The sequence below is a fragment of the Cynocephalus volans genome, chromosome 1 (assembly GCF_027409185.1).
Source record: "Cynocephalus volans isolate mCynVol1 chromosome 1, mCynVol1.pri, whole genome shotgun sequence".
Lineage (NCBI taxonomy): Eukaryota > Metazoa > Chordata > Mammalia > Dermoptera > Cynocephalidae > Cynocephalus > Cynocephalus volans.
The window spans coordinates 151,749,891-151,773,727 of NC_084460.1; the positions used below are offsets into that span (position 1 = coordinate 151,749,891).

General features: G+C 37.0%; 1 protein-coding gene across 1 annotated transcript; it reads left to right on the forward strand.

Moving 5' to 3' along the window:
• The first annotated feature begins 529 nt into the window (after positions 1 to 529).
• VGLL3 (vestigial like family member 3) lies at positions 530 to 22,376 on the forward strand. Its single transcript, XM_063077223.1, has 4 exons — positions 530 to 655; positions 12,183 to 12,468; positions 21,019 to 21,543; positions 22,342 to 22,376. Exons 1-4 carry the CDS (start codon positions 530 to 532, stop codon positions 22,374 to 22,376), a joined length of 972 nt encoding a protein of 323 aa, XP_062933293.1.
• The last annotated feature ends 1,461 nt before the right edge of the window (positions 22,377 to 23,837 follow it).

The window sequence follows — 23,837 nt, forward strand, 5'->3', positions numbered from 1 at the left end:
CGCGTCAGAGCCTGCGGAGGAGAAGTGCTCCCCCTCTTCGCCAGCGGTCCCCCTCCCTCTGCCCCCGCCTCCCGGTCCTCGCCCAGCAGCAGCGCTGGTCATAGGACGAGCCCCGGGCGTGCACTGTGTGTATGCAAACCAGAGCCGGGGCTCCCCAGGGCTGCCCGACCCGGCCGGGGCTTCGGCTGCGGCTGGCGCTGCCGTGGGCGCCGCTGCCCTCGCGGGAGCCTGGCTCGGTCATGCCCCCGCCGCGCGGCGGGCGGCTGCGTCCCCCGGCCGCTTTATAAGCGCGGACAAGGGGACATCCTGAGGGGCTGAAGATGAAGGTGCCCGCTCATGGGCCCCTGCTGATTGCCAGCCCCTCCCGAGCCCGCGCCCAGCGCGGAGCCCGAGGCCAACGAGGACCCGCCTTCGCCGCAGTAGCAGCTGAAGCAGCGACACAGGCGGCGGCTGCGGCGGCGGCGGCGCCCCTCGCGCCAGCGCGTAAAGCGGTGGCGGCAGCTCGGGGGCTGCCGCTGCCCCGGCTGCCATGAGTTGTGCGGAGGTGATGTATCACCCCCAGCCGTATGGAGCGCCCCAGTATCTGCCCAACCCTGTGGCAGCTGCAACCTGCCCCACAGCCTGCTACCATCCAGCGCCCCAACCTGGCCAGCAGGTGAGTCACCGACCGGGCAGCATGCCCGGGGCGGGGGCGAGGGGCACCGAGAGTATCGGTCTGGGGCTCCGGCGACGTCCCGCCGGATGGGTGGCGCGGAGGATGCTGTGGGACCTGCGGGAGCGCCCTTGAGCAAAAAGCCATCAGACGAGAGGAGGAGAGGCTTAGGGAAGTGAAGAACAGTCTGGGTGGACGGGTGGGGATTCGATGTGAGGCTTTACCTGGCTGGGGGCTTCATTGAGCTGTTGTCACCTGAGCTCGGAGGCTGCTCCTCATAGCCACCCTAGCTCTTAGGACTCAGTTCTCTGAAGCTCACCAAGGGCATCTGTCTTAGGAATATGTGAGTAAACTTCCTTTAAACCAACTATTTTGTTTCTTTGGAAAGGTAGAGTGTTTCAGGGTTTTCTTGATTAAGAGGATGAAGTGTGCCACAGAGGTGGGGGAGACTACCTGGACAGTGAGCTCAGGAAATGACCTTTCCAGAATTTTAATGGTGAATCTTTGATCTAGTGTAACGTCTATCAGATGTTACTAGAACTTCTCCGTAGAGTTTTTCTCACTACGACTGACTTGGAGGAGGTTCTTCATTCATTTTCTATTCTCATCAAAGTGAAGAGCTTGTTATGGTAAGGGTTTAGTCTGTCGACTGTGTTTCCCCTAGCCAAGAGGTAACCTTGGATCTCTGGATGCTGGGTCTCTACCATGCCAAGAGTAACTGGAAATGTCCATAAAAAGGGGCCAGGGACTGGAGAGATGACATAGTGTAGCTACTCCAGAGGAAGAGTAGGGTATCAGGAATTTGGCACTAGGTGCCTTTGGACATTACTCTCTGGACACACCAGAGTGTGTCAAGGCTTAGCTAGTATTATATTAAAAAAAAAAAAAAAGTATGCGTGTCGCAAGGGGCTCTGCCAAAATAGTGTCCTTATCCTTATAGGGAATTAGGGTGGGTGGATTTGATGAAACTTAAAAAATACAAGATATGTGTAGAAAATTACCAGCCATGGAATTTATTGACTTTTTTTTTTTTTTTTTAAGCTCCTTATGAGCCATATGTTTGTTGTAGCCTTAAGGGTTTGACCCTTAATCTGGCCTTTTAATTTCTATATTTCTTCTACCTCTGTCCTTTTGCTAGATTTATAGTGCTGCTCTTTGGAAAGAAATCATAACTTTTTCTTTAGAATTTAGGGTCTGAAATTCAGCTGATTCTGGAAGGGTACCTGCCCCAGATTCATCTGCTAAACAGTAGCAACTTAACCATGATCAACTGGGGCAAAAGAGAAAGGAGCCCTACTTTCCTCCTATCATTTTTTTGTTTGTTTATTTGTTTTAGTATTCAGAACTTACAGATTTCAAAGCAAAATTACTTTAGAAAAGGAGTATGGGAAAGCATTTTATAATTTGTGCTCAAAGGTGACAGATTAAAATATTTTGATTGTGCTGTTTGTTTTTATTTGGCCTTACATATAAAAATATATATAAGAAATAAGAAAACCATGTAGGTCTAAGTTAGGCAAGTGAGGCAGAGACCCCAGATATCAGTTTTGTGCATTTTATAAACAGTCCTTTATGAAGCAGCCTTTCCTCCATCTCTGAGACTATAGAGACTGTCAATTATGGATTAGAATGTGGACGAGCAACAGATTCAAACTTTACTAAATAATGCCCCTTAAAAAAAATAACAAACTAGTAGAAGTTGCGAATAAGGTTTTATTTTTTAGAGCTGTAAAATTAATTCCATTAAAATGAATCTGTTGTAATACTTTGAGTTAGAAAATAAAATTTGATATCAGAAAAATTACAAATTACCAATCATAAAAGTTAGTTGCCAGTAAGAAATGAATCCGAATACCTTAACTTTTGCAACAGCCCTGAGACCCAGTACCCAAATATCATTCTTTTCCTAAAACCATCAACAAACCAAAGAATGAATTAAAAATAAAAATTCTAAATTGTCTACATTGATGAGTTGCACAGTGATCAACTTCTGCTATAATTTGGGCTTTTGTAGACGTTGCTTAAGTAGATATTAGGCTGAGTTGACCATAAGAATTTGGTTGAGAGGTATGCTTGGAAATTTTCACATTGCTTTTACTAAAATGGCTTGTTCAAGATTTCTTTTTTTGTCAAGTAAGAAAACTCTTTGAGCATAACTGGCTAGCGAAATAAAAAGACCCTTGACAGTGTAACTACTGTTCTTTCACTGTCACAAGTTTATTTTGATGACCTATATTTTCTATTGGAAAAAAGAGTAAATCAGGAAATTCTTATCAGGCTGACAGCATTTTTAGACTATGTGGTGCGTGGGTGAAGTGGGACTAATATTGACTTGGCTCTAATGAAGTCATCCGAGAATACATATTTTGGTTGTTTTTGCATTCCATAAGGTTTTATCATTATTATCCATGAAGATTGTTTTCTCCATACATGGGAAGTGACCCCTAATAGCATCTTGCCTGGGAGATAAAAATAAGGGCTACAACTTCTACTCCATTGGAAAAATTGATTTGTTGAGGAGACAAAAAGGGAAAAGAGCAGAAAAAGTGACAGAGTAATCACGAATGTTTAATGGTCATTCATAAAATGCTAGAAAAAGAGAGCATTAAAGTTTTGTATTATTTTTGCATTTAATTATTGTAATATGTCTTTGAACAGATTTTTCCCTCTAATCTGTATATCTCTGAAGTGCTTGTAAATTAGTATATCAAAATGGTTTATTATGACAGATTTTAAAGACAGGTATATTTCTCTTCTTAGTGTATGATCATATAACTTTAAAAATTATTTTCGAAGTAATGTAACTTTATTCTCTAGGCATGTGTACTCTTAGATTTCCCGTAAAAGCACAAATGTGCACCTGAAATTTTAAGTTTAGGTTTTTATTGAACATATAATATGTTGTAGATGGTAATAGATGAGTGTCTTAACATAGTTCATTGCATACACATCAAATTGCACTGTAATGTGTTAATTAGGGATACAGTAGATCAAATTAATCAAAGTAATCTGTAAATATATCTCAAGGGTAAATTTTTATAGTCCCTAATATTAATTTCTAAAACTTTCATGGCTGTGCACAAATCCTACAGGGTGCTTTATAGAGCCAGGAATTGCTCAGAGATGCTAAGCAACCTGGTCCCTGTGCCTACCCTCTCTTTGTAGCCTCAATACAGCAGTCCCTAATATCTCAGGATAACTCTTGACTCAGTCTCTCAGCACATGCTCTGAAGGCTGATGATGCTGTGGAACATGTGCTGAAAGGAATGCACTCGTATTCTAGCAGTGACAGTAGGAACCCACAGAAAATTTCAAAATATGTGTCAGAAAAAATTGAGGGCAATAATATGAAATCATAGATTCTCTTCATACCCAGTAGTCTTCTCATCTTAAATGCAGCCAGTCTGTTGACTAAATTCTTCCCCATATTCACAATATTAAAGTTAGGAAGATACTGAAGGCAAAAACTTTAGAATTGTGTGGTTTATAGATCAGACAGAGAACAATTACTAGTTTTCTAATTGAGCATAGGGGTTTTTAATAATCACTCTTTGGGCTTTTTATAAGTTAGACCGTATTTACTCTGTCCTCTTCAAGGGTAACAGCTGTGTGAATCTGCTTGCATGCTTTCACTTAAAAGAGTTAAATGCCCTTGGGAGGCAGAACTCCAGTAATAAGTTTGTTAAGAGTTTTTTTCAAACTTTCTCTGAACTCTGCCACCTTGGCTAAGTCATAAAACCTCTCTGAGATTCTGTTTGTCAGGGAAAAATCCTGGAAAAACATACTTCAACCCCTTCTTTTACTAATGGGAAAATGTATGTTCACAGGACTGAAATGCCTGGCTAAAGATTTCAAAGCTAATTGGTGACAAAATTAGGACCACCAGATCTCCCTCTCCCCAGTGTAGTCTCTTTCCATCATTCCATGCAGGCTCCCAAGATTTTTTTTTTCTGTTGCACAATAACTTTATTTTTGTCTTTAGTCCCCCGATCAACTTTTTCTGATAAAGAAGATTAATATGAAGTAGATTCTTTGGCCTTGGAGTTAGAGATTCTTTCCAAGGCCTTGGTAGTGTCCTTTTTAAGTTTAGGCATTCCAAAGGCTTTTGCAAGCATTTGTGTTATGCAAATGATTTTTGCTACCCACGTTGCCTCCTCTGTTGATGAGGCAGAATATCCACTTAGCAAATGAACATTTATTTATTCAAAATAAAATACAGGAAGTGGTATTAACAGTCAATTTTAAGTGCCTCATATGTCATTGCTATTCCAACATAAGCTTTAGATTCATTAAGAAGAAAGAATATAATTATAACCTAAATTGTTTCAATTCACAGTCAATTTATTTAAGGTAGAGGATCTAATTTTCTTGCAACTGTAAGCAAGGACTTAAGTGGATTTGTAAGAATTTCATACAGGACTCTTTGAGAAAGAACAGCCCCTATAATTCCACACTACACAAATTAACTTGACTGTAGAGACTTAGAAGCTTAAAATGCCCCATAGCTTCATGCTCTCAATAACTTTGCTGCCAGAAAATTCAAAGCCAGAGGAAAAATTAAACGTTAAAATAACTGAACTGTTGTCTCTGGCAGTCAGCCAGAATGGAGATTACACTAATGATGGTAAGGGTAGGATTGAGATCCATGGAATCACACATAGTGAAGATGTGTTCACCAGGAAGCCAAATGCCAGGCCAAGATGACATTCTGGAAATTTAAGTGACAAGTATTTTGGCTAAATTCAGGAAGTCCTACTTTATCTAGAACTTTGTTAAATCTCACATTTCACAAAGTCAGAGATGGCAGGAAAATGAAGGTGTTCAGGACAAAAGAACCATGCTCTCCTGCAGTGTCTCTTTGGGCTACTGCAGAAGAGATGCTGAACTGACCTCTTTAGGCAGTATGTATATTTCTGTCTTGTATCCATGTGTGCCAAGGGAATTTTCAATGAGAGTAAAACTGTTAGGCTTGTGATGCCTAGGGAAGCTCTTAGAGCAAATTTGATGGTTAGGTGATTGTCATTCTAAAACCTCGCTGGCTTGACTTGAATCCATTCCTATAGGCCCTGTTTCCAACTTACTTTAAAAAAAAAAAATTCTAAACTAATACATCTAGTAATAGATAACAATTTAAGGTATTATCTCCAGAAAACTATTTTTATTAAAGAAACAAAGGCTCTCTAACAGTTGAATATTAGGCTATGGCAGACAGTAAAGACAATAATTTTGGACAAAGCTCTGCCTTGAGCATTTCAATATGCACCTCTGTTAAGCAGCTGGTTTTCTGTTTTGACTACTCATTCAGGAAGACACTAAGAGTGCCTTGAACCATCAGACCCAAACAGCTGTTGCTAGAACAACTTATAAATGCCATATTTATTGACATTTCAGTGGATACCGGATTTATGCCAGTAATTTATAAGATGGTCTGAATTGGGGTAACTGAACCATTTTTTACTTGTCTCCAACTTTAGTAGGATAAAAAAGTGACCCAAACTCAACAGGTGTACTTTCCCCTTAAAACTGTATCTTTTTACTATGCCAAAACAGTTATCCTTAGAGGATGGAGCAGGGGGACTCTTGAGTATCCTTTCTGTTTAATATGAAGATAGATAAAGGAAGAACCATAACTAATTATTAAGAATCGGACTAGATAACCCATGTCTGGAAATGAGTTAGTCTTCAATGGTCTGTAGGGACTTTTTGGCTAGTATCCTGTAAAATCAGAAGAGGCGGCCAATGTAAGAAACAAAATTAAGTGAATTTGTCTAGAGCTCTGCTTATTAGGATATAGAGCTGGACAAGACCTTTGAGATAATCAAGTCAAAATTCCTCATTTTCAAAAAAGGAATCTAAAGGCCAGAAGGTTCAGTGACTTGCTCGGACTCATGGAACTAGTTTTCGTTAAATCCTCTTTCTCATTTCAGTTCTTTTTATTGTGTTCCTTTTCTGTCTGGGCTTCCTTAAAAATGAAAAAGTAATTGGTAATTTACCTAATGTACCTTCTTACTTTTCTTATTTATAAATTTTGGAATATTAGCTACTTAGAGAAAAGATACAATTAGCCATATGGATAAACCATGAAGCTCTGATTTACTGCTGCCCCTACTATATTCTTAAAATTAACTGTGAGAAGTCTGAGTTCAGGAGCAGGCTCTCTCAGCTTTGTTTCTCCAAGTCTTTGTATAATTACTCACACAAAATAGGAATTAATTGACAATTAGATGAATGAATGAATAATAGATACATTTTAAAAAAAAATGAAATCATACCCTAAGTCTAGTAATAGGATTTTACAAACAAACCAGAAATTTGTACATCGGAAACTATTGTTTCATTTAAAGTAGTCAGTTTGAGAAAGAACACATACCCTCATGATATGATCACTGCTTAAAACATTTTGGGAATGCAAATTTTGAAATTGCCTCTAAGCCTGTGGCACATTTTTTTCAACATCATCAAAACTGGAAAATTTTCCTCCTTGGAGGGGTTAGGTTTGATTTTTGATAATGACCAGAATCATTTACAGGCAAGTGTGCTCAAAAGTAGCTCAGCATGTTAAGTAATATTATTTTTTGTTTGTTCCTCTCTACTGTTAAGAAAAATAAAACAAACACAGAATCTTGAGGTGTGACTGTGTCTCACAAATTGGCTCTGCTCACATTTCTAAAATAGGATTTTCAGAAAAATTGTAAGCAGTTATATTACATATCTGATTTTCCAAGGAGACAATACTTTTTTAGCTATAGAAGTTTAGCTTCATCTAGATATGCATATATTTCTAAGAGCACTGCATTCCTTAGTAGCCACACCTCTGATATATATATTTACATCCCTAATTTTAAAATGTTATGAATAACTTTAGACTTTCCTAGTTAGCATATGATTCCATGCTGACTATGGGTTCTGTTTGTTTGTTCAGTTAAAATAAATATCTCATATAGAGACTCATTTTCTTTAAATCTATTTTCTTGGTACATGCTTTCTAGTTAGATAGAATTAGTTTCCAATCTCATCTCTACCACTTAATAGTTAGGTGATCCTGGCTAAGTAAATCAGTTTTTGCATGTATAAATTGGGAATACTTATTTTGATAAAATATTTGTGTGTCACAGATTTAAGTGAAATAAAATATATAAAAGGTCTGTGATGTATCATTGTTAACCTGACCCAACTTCCCATAACCTGTATCGCCCTCCTCCAAACAGGCTAAGGACCAAAACTTCAAGTTTCTCTGAGATATTTTTAAAAATCTGTTTTCAAGTAAATTAAGAAAAATGTGGTCAAAGAGAAATGTGCTGCTTTTATGGACTCTACAATTTTGAAACATTTACCCTGGTCTAGTACATAGGCTCCAATTAAGTTCTTGAACATAAAGGAATCATTGTATTTAAAGAAGATAGCCAGTAGAAATTTTTTTAAAAAGCTGTTTCTAAATAGCTGGTGATTCCAATGATTCATACAAATACTTTCGTTTCCTTAGAAAAAAAGTTTCCATATATGCACAGTAATCATTTAGCATTCTGTAGGCTTAAGACTTGGGGAGTTAGTGGTATTTGGCTTCTGACCTGGAAGTCTTTCTCTTATAGGACATATCCTTTCCCCTGCACATTCCTGCTAAAGTTTGTTGCTGTTGTGCCTAATGGCAGGCTTTGAGGTGGTTAGGTATGGTTTGCACTGCCTAGGCCAGGCCAACTCTACTACATACGGCTGCTCTAATGACTTTGTGAGTTAGCTTTAACTTTGTGGCTGTTAATCTGTTCCTTGTTTCACCTAACTCCAGAGTCATTTTACCTGGGGAAAAATTGTCATTACTATGCGATGGCAATGAAATGTAGATGTGCTAAAACAACTTTGGATGACTTCTTTATTTTTTAAACAATCGTTCAATGTCTTGTAAGAAAAGCATGAATATTTCTGAGAGAATTTAATATTTTTAGGAAGTGATTGTGCATTTTGAGAAAAATACGTACAGGATTACATTTGACTTTCATTCAGGAAATCTAGGTTCTGATGATTTGAAATTTAATCTCAACATTTTGAATTTTGTATATTATTTCTAAGACAGAAAGTAACAATAGTGATGTTTCATTCCAAGGAGCAAACTCCAGGCAAATATAGAAATGGCAAAAGCAAACATGAGTAATATGCTTAGTCTAAAAAAAAAAAAGGGGGTAGCAAAGAATTGATTTATAGTTATCAAAACACAGATAACAGAAAGTAGTTGAGGCACAAGAGTTTATGGAAAAGAACATTAGGATGAGATAAATATCAGCATATGAATCAATTGCTGTTTAAATTATGTGTTCCTGTTTTCTTCATGATCACACTTAATGTAAAAAAAAGTGTGCAAATTGAAATTTTGCACTTTAGATAGTTATCAGGCTATTTAGATACTTTGAAATTCTTATTTTAACCAGTGATATTGATTGTGAGGCTATACATGAATGTGTGTTGGGGAGGGGTGTGGTAAATGCAAATATTTAAATTGGTTCACTGTAATTTGTGAAAATTAACCCAACTTTATCTGAAAAAAGTGCAAGTGGGAATGATAGATATTCTTATGTCTTGCCTGATGTTAGATATATTATAGGCTCCCATTTCATTTTATTTGTTTGACAGTCTTCAAGCAAATTTATTTAATTAGTAGAGGAACTGTCTTCAAGAGTTGGGAGAGAAAGAGAGAAAAAAGTGTATTTTATAATGATTCTAAACAAATTTTATTTAAATAGAGGATATTTAATATAATATAAAATATAGGATAAAAGATATAGGATAATACAGGATAAAATATAGATATTTTTATAGAACCATAGATGTTTGCGATATGAAAAATAAATATTTCAGTATACATATTTATGTAAATGTATATATAGATATATATATATATATGAAATATAAAGAATATAGAGACTCAATGAATTCATCAATAGGAGAATGATTTTTTAAAAAAATAAACTGATAGATATTTTGATACACTGTTACATTTTGCTTACTTTTTCCCATTGGATATTAAAAAGTGTGTAATTTTTAGGTTAATTTATTTGTATATAATCATTCAACAATGATAGAAAAAATAACACAAAATTATGTAGCAGTTCGAAAATTGTGTGATCTTAAATAGATTGAAAGTCTTCAGCTTAAATTCAACTGCTATCAATTAAAAAGCTCAGATATTTTATGATTGCTATTATTTCTCATAATACTACTTACATTTGCATTAGGATTTATAGTTTTCAAATCTTTTACATACATATAACTTTAATTAATTTTATTTTATCTAAGAATTAATTGCTGTTAGTTGGGGATGAATAAAATGTTGCCTTTGTTTGGATAATTAACATAGCCAGAGCTCTTTCATTTAAAGAATAAATTTTAATGTTAAACAAATGAAACAATCATATGCAAAGTCTGACTCTTATAAACTGATGCTGAGCTAGACGTTAATAGGAAAAATAAATCATTTTCACAGATAATAATGAACACTTGTGGACAGTGATGCCACGCTGTAGATCATTTTTAATTTCTTTTCTATATAAAGATAGTATTTCTTTCTAATATGCCAGAATATTCGACAGAGAGTATGTGCATATGCTTAAAACACTATACACATTGGGTAAATACACATGCACACAGAGGAACAGACCTGTGATTTGACTAATAAATCAGAATATTCATTTAATTTTATAATGGAAGTTAAAACTAGGGAAAATTTTAGGGGTCATTTAGTTCAGTCCCCTTATTTTATACATCAGCTGTGTTACTATGGTGTTTTTACTATAGCAGTTAAATATAAACATGTTCAAATCAGTGCAAAAGTAGATCATAAGAAATAAAACCATTCAGTCATTACAATCGCCTATTCAACAATAAGGCATATTCACTCACAAAGAATGGATTATCTATTCATGGACAAATGATAACCATTTTGACACAAATTTTAAATAAAAAGCAGTGTACATATTTGTAAATAATAGCTCCAAATTAATACACAGCCATTCATAATATTCCTGAGCATTTCAGGACCCACCTCACACAAGAACAACATATTCATTGCTAGAAGAAAGGATCCAATTTATTGAATGATGCATTTATAATTTGGGGTATAGGTTTTGAAGATAGTAATTACATCAGAAACATACAGTCTGGGTTTAGTGTTTTGATAACATTTGCAAAACTACTATGTATTTTGGATTTATTTTTTTCTACTCACATTCATTTTCCAGCATGCATTTTTTTCTGAAGTAAACAAAGCAGTATGACAAAGGACCAGGTTTTGCAGACACTAATAATGCATTTTGTAATCTTCAGCAGTATCTTACATATAATTCGCATTGAAGTTGTTGAAAATAAAAGTAATATGTGTCTTGTGAAAAATGTTTGTAAATATTGAAAAGAAAGAATAAGAAGATAACAATTATCTACAAATGTACCACCAAAAACCAATACAAAATATGACATTCTGGCAATATTTTTTCCACCCAAATATTCTTCTCTTGCCCTCCCCCAACACCTACCTGCTTCTACACCTGCGTGTTTTATGATGCTGCTTTCTAATTCCACCACTTACATGCTCTGTGACCTTTGGCAAATTACGGAACTTCTCTGTACCTTAGTTTCTTCACCTTTAAAATATGGATAGTAATGATAGCCATGGTATAGGATTGTAAATTAAATGAGGTAATAAATATGAGGCTTTAATAGAGTGCCTGGCATAATATAATTAATTATTATTATAGTTATGTTCATGTTTTTCACATATTTTAAATTATCAAAACTTTCTTATTTTTATTTGAAAGGTTAGCCACTACTAGTATCTTGTGTTATTTTAAGTAAGCCATAATAAAACCTTTTTTCCCCTCTGTATTAGTGTTGGTTAGTGGAACATCTGAAAAATATGTTCCATGTAAAATGGATCTTCACACAGACTTATTTTGTCGTTTTAGTTTGATTTTTGAGAAATGAGTTCAGCACATCTGCCAAATCCTTTTATAAGATGCTACATTCCTGTTTTTATTTTAGTTTATTTCATTTATGAAAAGCTCTTTTTTTCTCCACCCCACCCCCAGTCAGATGTCTTATCCCCCATTCCTCCCTGTGCTAAACTGTACTGTTGCTATACATTAAACCTTTTAAAGTAAATCAAAAATGGGAAGAAAACTAGAAGGAATATGTCACTATTTTTTTTTTTTTTTGTAAGTCATTCTTCTTTTGGTGTAGCTGGATTAAAAACAAAAACCCAAACACAAAAAAACAAATTCTATCTTAAATGCTCTGAAAATTATACCATTTGATAGTGGACTCTTTCTGTATATTCGTTTGCCAAATTTGGAATCAGACTTTTTTTTCAGTGTGGGAAGGAGGCAACGAGTTTAGGGAGGAAAAAGATGGAGTACAGCAGATGAAGAACAATCAGTTTGCAAACATGTGTTAATATTTAGATTCTTTTTTTTTATATAGTGAAAAGTTAACTAGTTAATGCTTTTTTACAAACTGTCTTTGAAACTGTGTTTTGTTTATTTCATCCCAGAAGAAGTTAGCGGTATACAGCAAGATGCAGGACTCTCTGGAAGTCACCCTTCCCAGCAAACAAGAGGAGGAGGAGGAGGAGGATGAGGAGGAGGAGGATTTGGAGAAAGACCAGCCTGCCGAGATGGAGTACCTTAACTCTCGCTGTGTCCTTTTCACTTATTTCCAGGGAGACATTGGGTCAGTAGTGGATGAACACTTCTCAAGAGCTTTGGGCCAAGCCAGCACCCTCCATCCAGAATCTGCCATTTCAAAAAGCAAGATGGGGCTAACCCCCCTATGGCGAGGTAAGAATTCAAAAGCAGATGCTTTCCAGGGCACTGTCTCTGTTTTGCAACCGCCTGTACCAGGTTCCAGCTGGAGACTTGCCCCTGGAGGACGGATATCCACTTGCTTTTTAATTTTTAAGGACAGCAAGGAATTTCTTTCAGACAAACAGCTGGATCAGTTTTGTCACATGTGGAATGCAGGGTTGGAAAGGATGCAGTCACACCCCTTAAATTCCTCATGGAAAGTAGTGATACAACCGGCTTGAATTTATAGTGGCCGGATCGAGCTGTGAAGCACCATTCCTAAAGCCCCGATGGCCCAATTTGGATCTCTAAATAATAGGCGTGCCTGAATCAGCTTTTAAAAAATTAGCTCTTGCTCATTCCACTAGGTGCTACGTGGTGACATAGCAGAGCTCTGAGTCTGGCCCCGGAAGACAGACTTTGAAAGCCTTCTGTGTTCTCTCGATAGTGTTCTCTCTCCTGATTTGTGTGGTGTTAACTCTTTATAGTGTACAGTCTAGGTATTAGTGGCTGCATCTACATGGCTTAAACTAGTGTTTTTTTCTCAATAAAGAAAAAAACAGTAGATCTGGCATCCTCTTCTTTCTTTTCCTTCTATGTGGAGGTCACAGATATATGTCTGAATCTGATTTCTGGCTTATAGAATATCACAGGGTGATATCTTCATCAGGGTAATTACAAGGTTAGAGAAAAAATAATACATCATTCTAATGATAGCCTCAGAGAAATAAGTTACAGCTGTTTCTTCTGAACTCACCTGGTCATAAGAATTATTTAGTAAAATGGTTCTCAAGGTGTGGTTACCCCAACCAGAAAGAACATCACATGGGAGTTTGTGAGAAATGCACAATCTTGGGTCCCATCTTAGATCTACAGAATCAGGAACTCTTGTGTGGGGTAGGATGTTTTAACCAGTCCTCCCAGTGACTCAGATGCTGGCTCAAGTGTGATAACCATTGACCTAAGGCTGTTGAAAACACATGCAGTTCTCCCTTGCCTCCAATCTATTGAACCATAATCTCCAGTGACTAGTGGCTTCCTCTGAGCAGCAGAGGAATGGTTCTGCTCCTTTGTAAGACAGGTCCTGGCCATGTGGAATTGCTGGGCCTGAGGTGTAGGGACAATGCTTTTCTTCCTGTCGTTCCTTTTCCTCCATTCCTTCCTCCCTCCCTTCCTTCCTTTTCTCATTTTCTTTCTTCCTTATTTCTTTTTTTCCTTTTTAGCAAATATGAATAACATTAAGCAGTGTCTATAGAGGGGAAAGTGGAATACAAATCAAATGTCCAAGGCCTTGAATAGGAAACATACTTCTTATTTGATTAGTAAATATTATGAACTTCCCACAGAATCTGAGACTTGGGTCCTTGGAAGGCTAAGGTGCTTATGTAATCAATTAATGTCCTATTTGATAGCACATGGTGAATAATTGTAATAATTTGTGGAGAAAAAAATAGGAAAACTTCATTAATTAAATGGATTTAATAAATAATTTGATATATCAATAATGAATTTTATCAGGACAGTCAGTCCCAGGAGAGTAATAAATACAATGACTACTCTGAGCACACTGGCATATACAACTCAGATATTGTTTAATCTGGCAAATATGAACTAGAGCTCAAAAGTATATCTTGGTGTAAGAGCAATTATCTATAGTATCAGAGCCAGAATAGTTTTAAATGGAATGTTGAATATATGCAAAAATCCTACAATTTAACATTTTCCCTGTAATTTACATGACACATTAGAGAAGACCCTTGAAGAGATGTTACATTTTAGTGTAGAAAGAGTAAATAATGGTAATGTTTTAGTAAGTATTATTAGAGTTTTCTTGGCATCGTCTTAAATTTGGCCTTCGAATCTACTCTTTCATTCATTGAGTTATGCAACAAATATATATTAAGCTCCTACTATGTGTTAGGCAATGTTCTAGGTACTAGGACTATATCAGTGAATGGGACATCCCAAAGTTCTGCACTCAGAGAGCTGGAGTTTTAGTGGAAGAGATAAGTAATAAACAAAGATATAATCATGTTCAAGGTATTATTTTACTTAAAGTGATAAGGAAAGCCTTCTCTGAGACAGTTACACTTGAATGGACACCTGAAAAATATGAGAGCACTCATTATATGAATATCTAGGGAAAAATAATTCTCTGCAGAGGAACAGCCAGTGCAAAGACCCTGAAGATGGACTGAGCTTAGACTGTACAATGGGAAGCAGAAATACTGGTGTGAGTGGAGTGAAATGAAAAGTGATAGGTAGAGAACAGGTGTTTTAGAGCTTTTTATGTCAGTTTATCAGAGTAGCCCAGAAGAACATGGCAGGCTCTTCAATTTCTATCTCTTCCTCTCCCACTCAGTCTCCACACACCATATATCTCATTATTTCACATCATTTTCCCTGATGCTTAAAATAATGCATTTCTATCTGGAAAATCTGAAATAAATATCAATTGAATAATTAAGTGACTGAATTAAATGAAACAAGTTCATACCATGTACCTAAGATTAGAAAACAAAAAATCTTTAATAGAGAACTGTTTGGTAATAAGTTGTATGAAATCCTTGGGTACAGTTTTCTTATTTATAAGTAAGCTTGTTGAATTGAATAACTTTGAAATTTTTTATTCTGTAAAGTTCTGTGATTTCAAATGTACTTTCCATTTGTTAAAAGAACTTTGCCATAGTTGTCTCTAGTTGTGAATTAGTCAGTTTTAGACAAACATACAAAACTTGGAAAGGATTCATAGGAGAGCCATAAAATGCAATTAAAGATATAGAAAATGTTTCAAAGAAAAGGTACAATAAAATGAGATTCACATTTCTAATAAAGAGAGTTAGTGAGAATTTAATATTAATTGCCAATGTTACTCAGGATTGGAAAATGCAGTCTTTGAAGTTCATTGGTTTTGGATTCAAGTCTTAGCCTTATTGCTTTCTGGTTGCAATGTGATCTTGAATTAATAACTTAAAATCTCTCAGAGCTCAACTTCTTCAACTTTAATATATGTTTATTGATATCCATCTCCTAGGGTTATTGTAAACATTTTTTTCTGATAATGTATACAAATAATTTAGCACAGGGCTTGTTGACTCAGGGTGCTAAATGAAAGTCAGATGCCTTTTCTCTTTTCCTTTAGAAAGTTTCTACTTATTTGGCAGAGAGAAAATCAATCTTAAGTCTTTATCCAGAAATGTTTTCTGGAAGTTTGTATTTCTGGCGCAAAACACAGTGTCTTGGATATAGTAGTACTAAGGGCTCTTTGATAACATTGATGGTGGTGTCAGTGATGCTTTTCAAAGGAGCTGCTGATCATGGTGTACTTTATGGTATGAAGTTCTTACAATGCTGCAGAAGCACTGCAGTGCTAAAAATAGATTTAAAACTGAATTACATTTGATTGAAGAATATGCGTGCACAGTAAATTTTTAGACAAAGGGTAGTATGTAAGCTAATAATGGAATAATGGGCATATTGAGTGTATCTTTCTTTATGGAGCTAGGAAAGTTCTGTTTTAGGTGTTTTGCAGCTGTTAAGCAAACAATTAATGACAGAAAATACTTGTATTTTATTTTGCACAAAGTCTCATTGGTTACTTACAATCCTGCTGTACATTCTAACAGGGACTGACTAGAGCTTTCTAACTGAGAAAATCTAATGAATCTGATTGTCCTCTTATCTCCATCCAAATAGAAACATCAGCTTCATATATGTCTATGCATTGGTTTCATAGAAAGTGTGTGCGTGTGTGTATGTGTGCGTGTGTGGGTGTGTGTGTGTAGAAAAGGGGAGTAGTTAGGTTAAGCCATAGCAAAGTCAACCACTGACTTAAAATCCTTGCTGACTGGCAAACTTACTGATTTTTTTTTTTTTCTTGTTGTAGTCACAGAGCAAATTATCTGTTGGTTGGTTGACCTACATTGGGTCTGCTTGAAGCAAATAACTCTCATAGGACAGACCTCTCAAAATGAGTGCTAAACTTAAAACGCAAAAGGAGAAAGGGAAAGGAGAGCCTGTGTCATGAGCTGGCTGAGATTGGGAAAGAGGGAGTTGAGTGGAATCTCCAGGAGGCACTGAAGGTTCTCATTTTCGGGAAGTTTGGGACAAACATGGGAGGAAAGTGAGGCCTGACTTACCTCATCCTGCTGCCTCCGAGGAGTACGGGCATCTGACATCACCTTTGAAACCTTAACTGCAGAGTCATGAGGCCCATTTTGAGCAACTATAGAACAAAGTAACTAGAAGACAGTCTTTGGACATAATGGTAATGCATAATTCCTGAATGACAGAAAACATTGGAACACATCATTTCACCTCTGACCCAACAATTTATTTTTATGGGAAGAAAAATAAGAGAATGGAAACTAAATTACAGCAAGAACCCTTTAGGTTAAGAATTGAGAATTTTTTTTTACTGAGATTAATAAAAGGGTAAATATTATATTTTAACATTGATGTTTTAAATCAATACTTATTCTAAGAATGTGTTTTCTGGATATTTTTTAAGATGACTTAAGATAGAGGCTCTACAAAATATCATTGTTCTACTTTTCATGTGTATGTAGTTTTATTCTTTTTTAAATTAAGTAATACAATGCTTAATTCTTCAAATTGAAATTGAATTTTCTTTTCCTTAAATTGTTTGCCCCTAGGTTCAAAGAGACATTTAGGGCTAGTATAAAAAGTATCCCAGCTAATATAAAATTGAAAGAAATATTTAGTGTTTTATGTTTAACTCCTCCATGTCTTTAAGATATATTTCTGGTGTAAATCAGTTGGTGAGGTTACTGGGTATGCTTTGGGTGTGTTGCATTGGACAATATATCAATTTTATCATTTTCTTTTTTGTTCAGAAATAAACTGTGTATGTGTGTATGTGAGTTTGTAAAATTTTATTCTCAAATGTAAACTGAACTAAATTATATTTATGCTTTTTGTGCATGCAGTGTTAACATCATCCAAATATTGGTTAACATCATTCAAATATTGAGTAATATTAAATCCAAAGTCACTGTAGAGTGTTAATATCATACAGTTCTGAGTTGCCTCCACCAACCTGAAAAAGTAATATTGCATAGAAAGAGCTTGTGCAGCTTTTCATATGCTTTTTCATCCAACAAATGTGGCTGTGATTAAGTACTCATAAGCAAAGAGTCATGTAATGAAAAAAATTTACATACATATGAAATAAGCACACTGATTCTCAGGCATGAAACAGAGCATATCATCTGTTTCTTTGTACTGAGATTTTTTTTCTTTAACAAGCGAGATACCAAATAGTGATTCTGAAGTATAGACTTCTTTATAAACATATTTTCTATTCAATATTGTTTCACTTACTTGTAAAATGCAATAGTGTTTTTGAAAAGGGCTATGTAGATCTCTGCAAACTTTATATTAATCTCAGGAGATATATCGACTGGGAAAATATTAAGTTGCTTCTAATTTTATTTTTCCCTGGAGCATTTTAAAGCTTAGTTCAATCTTTCTGGCGTGCATTTTTTTAAAAAATAGATTTCCACTTTCTATAATAATGTGTTCACTAATCACAATACAATACTTCATAAATAGGACAATAATATTTTTATTAAGAAATGTGTTCATTATTCACATTTGTGCATGCATATCCAAAATGCTTAAGCATCTGTAAAATAAGATTGGTTCCATGTACATATGAGAAGAAATAAAAATGAAAGCAGCCAGAGAAATAATATATACTCTCTGTACTTTTGACATTTTAATGGAGAATTTTAATAAGGAGAATTCTGTATCTTTGGCATATACTTATGAGATGGGGTTCAACAACATTCATAATGGGATTCTGGCCCCCAACAAGAGATGGAAGTTTTAAGCAGAATAAAGAGTTTGGTCCCACAGATGGGAGTTGTGAGTGCAGGGTGGCAGATTGGTGGTGGCAAAGCTGAACTATAATATAAGGAGCCTCTATAAACTCCTCGTGTAGGTTTTAATCTTTAGGTATTACTGGCTTTCATAGTGGTTTTGACAGAAATAGTCTACCAATGGCTGTCACTTAAGGCAAATTGAACTTTCTTCTCACAACCTACGTAGTTTTCCTTCTTGTCATTAGCAGAATTTTTCATACGTCAAAGAAAGACCATTGCTACATAAAACATGTGATTTGAAGTGCCAATTTCTGATACACTAAAATTGCGACAATACAAATCCTTTAATTAAAAGTTTGCTGGGAATGTTTGAAGACTTGAAAAGTGTGCACTTCCATCCTTTGCCTCTCAAAGAACAACATTTCCTAGGTTTCTCCAAGGCTGCTGAAATCCAGGGAGATACCTTGGGAGAGACACTTGACTGTGACACTGAATAGCTGTTTGACTGCAAGATGAATGGGTGAATGATGATAGATAGCTCTAGTGCATGGCTCAAGGGGAGAGAATGGAAGAGTTTGCAGTGCTAATGCTACAGCCTCTAGAGAAGCTAGAGAGAGGAAATGTTTGAACACCACAGTGGTAGCCTAATTATACTAGCCAAATGATATATATGGTGGTTGTTTTAAGTTATTTAAGCTTTCGCTGAGGCAATAAAACTATGTCCTGGAAATTTATGAAGTGAGAACGTAGATATATCAGACTCTTGAATACTTTTAATTCAGAGTACTTCTTAGGATACCCTTCATTCAATGGAAACATCTAGCAAGGTTCTTTTATGTGGAGTCCAGTATAAAAATACCGTATTATTATATAGGTATGACTAAAGACTTTAGCAACCTTATCGTTATCTATAGATAAAAATAATTCATTGAGTACTTCACAGAATGACAAAAGTATTAAACTAGAGGATAATTTGAATTAAATATATTCAAATGCCTCAGTTTTCAGTGGAAAAAAGTAAGCTGTGGAAAGATCAACAAATTTATTTGGGGTCATAAAATGAGATAGGGTAAGAGCTAGCAGCAAAGCCAACTCCTTAGACTCCCAAGCCAGTGCATGTTTATTACACTATGCTGTAGGTAACAGACTGTAGGTGAAGATATTTATCTTTCTAAATATGGATCTGACCATGTCACTTCCTAGATTGAAACCCTTCACAGCCCACTGGGACACCCACAGGGTACAGCCTGTATTCAGTACTTTGGCTAGCAAAGCCACAACCATCTGAGTCCTTGACTCATTATTTTTTTCCATCTTCTGCCTGCTGAATTCTTGTCCTTCAAATGCTGCTCTGTGTGTGTATGCACATAAGTGTGATATATGGCCTTTTTTCACTTGCCGTTCCATTTGCTTAAACCTCTCCTCTGCCTCTTCACAGGGCTAGCCCCTACTCAACCTTTCAACTTTGACTCTGTCACTTTCTTAGGTTGGTTCGGTGCTTTCTGTGCTTCCCCTTGTAGGAACACCTATCACGTCCATTGCACACATCTATTTACTTATCTGTTCCCTTCCAGATTGTGATTAAAGACGATGTCTGTCCAGCCATCCTGAACTGTGTATGTTTGGCATACAGTAGGTCATCTCTAAATGGTATGATGATTGAGTACAGAAATTAAATTGGTGCAGAGTTCAGGGAGGGTTCTCACTATTCCTCATTTATCACTAAGTGTTATCTTTTTGCTATTTTCCCTCTTCCTCAAATATCTCCTCAAACCCATTACCTCTACTTGAATCTCCTCTACTCGTGATTTCCACAGAATCTTCACCAAGTTTTTAGATATTCAGGTTATAATTACAACTGTGCCCTCTTGTGGCACATTATGAAGAGGACCAGCCATTGGCCATTGGCGTAGGCTGCCTGGCGTCAGAGTTCAGTTGAGTACCTGTCAGTGTGAGTCTTAGGCTTCTTTTCTGCCTCAATTTATACATCTCTGAAATCCCCACATTTCCTGAGGATCCTATGAGATCATGAAAAGCTCCCAGCCTACTCTTGGGCATTTGGTTACTATCATTAATTGTTAACCATTATTATTCTCAGTCCAGAGACTGCCAGATTTCTACAGAAAAAAAAAAAAAAAAAAAAAAGCTGAGAATACACTCTTCTAAATGGATGAATGTTGGTAAGCATAATTAAATGTAATCTAACTTCCATTTGTGACTTTTAGCATTAGAATATTTGGTTTGAGTGAACGTTGTATTTGCATTTTAAAGAAGTTGCTAAAAGTGATCATTTCCAACCTACATAAACCTCATCGTTGGCATAAGCTTTCTTTATTTGAAGTACATAGCTATGACCTCTGCTCAGACCTAATGGCAGCAAGACACCCAGGAGGAAATTAAGCTTTTGAACCCCCAAACTGCAAACCTCAGCACGGACTGTGACAGCATTAAACCAAGCAAAGCAAATAGAGGGGGACGGGGGGAGGGGGGATGTACTTTTTCTGCTCTTTGAGCCCTATGCATTGGTTTGGCATGGGAGCCCTGAGGCTAATCTGGTATCAGTTGACCTCTGTGTAGTGAGAAAAAGAGTGCACGCTAGTTCACCTGCTTGCAAAATACTATTGGACAAGTCAAGGCAAGTCTATCCCAGATCTGAATCTTATGTAAATAATGTTGTTTTTTTTTTCTGTCTTCTCAGACAGCTCAGCTCTCTCGAGCCAGCGGAGTAGTTTTCCTACTTCCTTTTGGACCAGCTCTTATCAGCCCCCACCTGCACCCTGCTTGGGGGGAGTTCATCCTGACTTCCAGGTCCCTGCACCCCCTGGCACCTTTCCCGCAGCAGACCCCAGCACCTGGCCAGGACACGGCCTGCATCAGACTGGCCCAGCCCCTCCCCCTCCTGTGACCGAGTCCTGGCACTATCCTTTGGCATCTCAGGTGAGCCCATCCTACAGCCACATGCACGAGGTGTACCTGCGGCACCACCACCCCCATGCCCACATACACCACCGCCACCACCACCACCACCACCCTCCTGCTGGCTCTGCCCTGGATCCGTCCTACGGGCCCCTGCTGATGCCATCAGTGCGTGCAGCCAGGATTCCTGCTCCCCAGTGTGACATCACAAAGACAGATCCGACTACAGCCACCACTGCTACCTCAGCGTGGGCCGGAGCCATTCATGGAACAGTGGACATAGTGCCAAGTGCGGGGTTTGATACAGGTGAGCTGGTGGGTTTCCACTATTCCATAAAAAGAAGAAAACGTTGAGAAAATTTTAAAATATTGTGGGTTATTTTTTGAAAAATCTTTTTAGAAAACATTTTTTGAAATACATTTTTCTCTTATCTTTAAAGTTAAGCTTGCCAATATGTTTATAGAACCTAACCATTTTGCAATAATTCCTACATTCCTGCCGAAACTGGTATGACTAGCTCATGCTGTACAGCCTGAGAAAGGTCTCAGAACTTTTCTCCCATCTCTTAGGCTAGTAATCTGTTCTTTTAAACTGGAATCTCTGGCACCTTGTGTTTACAAAAAACTGAGCACATTCTTAAATCTTCCATGTCTCTGTGCTTTATACCTTGTGTAATGCCTAATAGAATTCAGAAATACTATGCTTCAGTAATTTTTCTTTCTCTCCTTTTTTGTTAGGCCTTATTTATGACTTGTAAAACACACCGCCTTCTGGAATATAGTCTTTTGAAAAAGAATCAGGGAACATATTTTAAAGTAATGGATTTTCCTTACACTTTTTTTCTTCTCTTCCTTTCCTTTCCTTTGCTTTCCTTTCTTTTCTCTTTCTTCTACCCCCCCATCATTCTGATTTAAATAATGCAAGACTTAAAATACTACTATAAAATTTACATTCAACAAATTTAGAAAGGGATAGTAAGGAAAATATTTCTTCACAGAGCATTCATCTTTCTAGAGCATGCACTAGTTCTGAAGGTCATGGTGTTAAATGTTTGAGCTTAGTCATATTAATAGTGTTAATAATTCTGAGTTCATGAAATCACAGGCATCAGAGGCTACAAAGACAAATCTAGTCAGTGATTACATCTCTGGGGTCTGTATTCCAAAGCTATCTACCTCTACCTCCACTCCCAGGTTTTTTCCTGGAACATTTTGTGACCTACTTTTCAGAAGTTTAATTAAACTCATTCCTGTCTTAGTTTTTCTATAGCTTGGAGGATCTCTAATCTAAATGCTGGTTCACAACAGAGAACTTCCCAGAGGAATAAAATCTCAGCGTCACATCGCATTCACCCTGACGTGGGTGGAACATTCTCATCTTGGCTAAGTGTTCACCACTGAGCTTTCCAATGTGGTCATCATTGCTCTCACTCATCCATTTTAGCTTCCTATTGAGTCTCGGGGTTCAAGATGATTTTCTAAATGAAATTTCAGTGAACTTGGTTCTCCCTGTCCAGAAGAGGAGTGTGTGATGGGCTAGCCCTCACAGGCTTCCCTTCTTCCCATGCCACATACTGACAGAATGAAGGCAACTCTTGGGTCATGGATGCCTGGAGCCAAATCTTATTGGAGTCCCAGTTTGGTAGTTGCCACCATGGGCAGCCCATCTCAGAGGCTCTTTTCTCTCTCAGGTCCATGTGGCCAGAGTAACGATGCTCTTAATGGCAAGGGGCACATTCTCTCCTCTGCGCCTTCTATCAGTAAAGGAGGAAATGGCCATGATTGCTTGTTTTCTCTTAGTTTCTAATTCTTTGTCACTTTTTGCCTGCTTTTGTACTTGTTAACTTTGGTGTGAGCCTGATTCACTGAACCATTGCTCAGAATTTTGGCTTAAAATAGTCTCGTCATGATGAAAAGTTATCCTCCTATCTTTTGGAAGTGGACAAGAAAGAATTTTTGTTCTCTTTAAAAATTTTGAGAGGACTCATTTGGTTATATTGTGCAATAATTCTTGTTCTTACTGAGCTCATTTACTGACTATATAAGGCATTACCCAAGGCACTTTATATATATATATATATATATATAAAAGTGCTTTTAATCCTTAAACTAAATCTGAGATGGATCTTGTTAGATTCATTTACAAATGAGGAAAATGATGCTCAGGAAATCCACTTGCCTATATAGCATCATTAAGTGCCCAAGTTGAGATTTAAACTAAGACCTGTCCCTCTCTAAGGGATTGCTGGGGTAGTATCTCCCTGCATATATAGGTAAAATTAGGTAAATTAGACTGTTAAAATGGTTAATAGTGAGGGATGAAGATTTCCCCATTGGGTGTATGTAGTGCGACTCTTTGTCAGTGTGGGCTTATGGCAGTGATCACGATTCATATACCCCCCATCCCGTGAATTTTGACCCAATTGAGAAAACAAAGGAATCAAGCAGGTAAAGATAAAATTATTAGCATAATCACTGATCATGCAGATTTGGAGATCCTAGATTGGGTTTACTGCCACAGTTGGACTTCCTAGTACCTTCAGCTAAATTCAGATTCTGGGAGATCCAGTCCTAGAGAAAATCTGGACTTCAGAGAAGATT

Bases quoted from the DNA above. Each gene is read 5' to 3' on its own strand.
- VGLL3 (XM_063077223.1), top strand. From the start codon at position 530: ATGAGTTGTGCGGAGGTGATGTATCACCCCCAGCCGTATGGAGCGCCC. The intron at 12,469-21,018 runs GTAAGAATTCAA...CTGTCTTCTCAG, and splicing joins GCTAACCCCCCTATGGCGAG to ACAGCTCAGCTCTCTCGAGC. The intron at 21,544-22,341 runs GTGAGCTGGTGG...ATGAAATCACAG, and splicing joins AAGTGCGGGGTTTGATACAG to GCATCAGAGGCTACAAAGAC.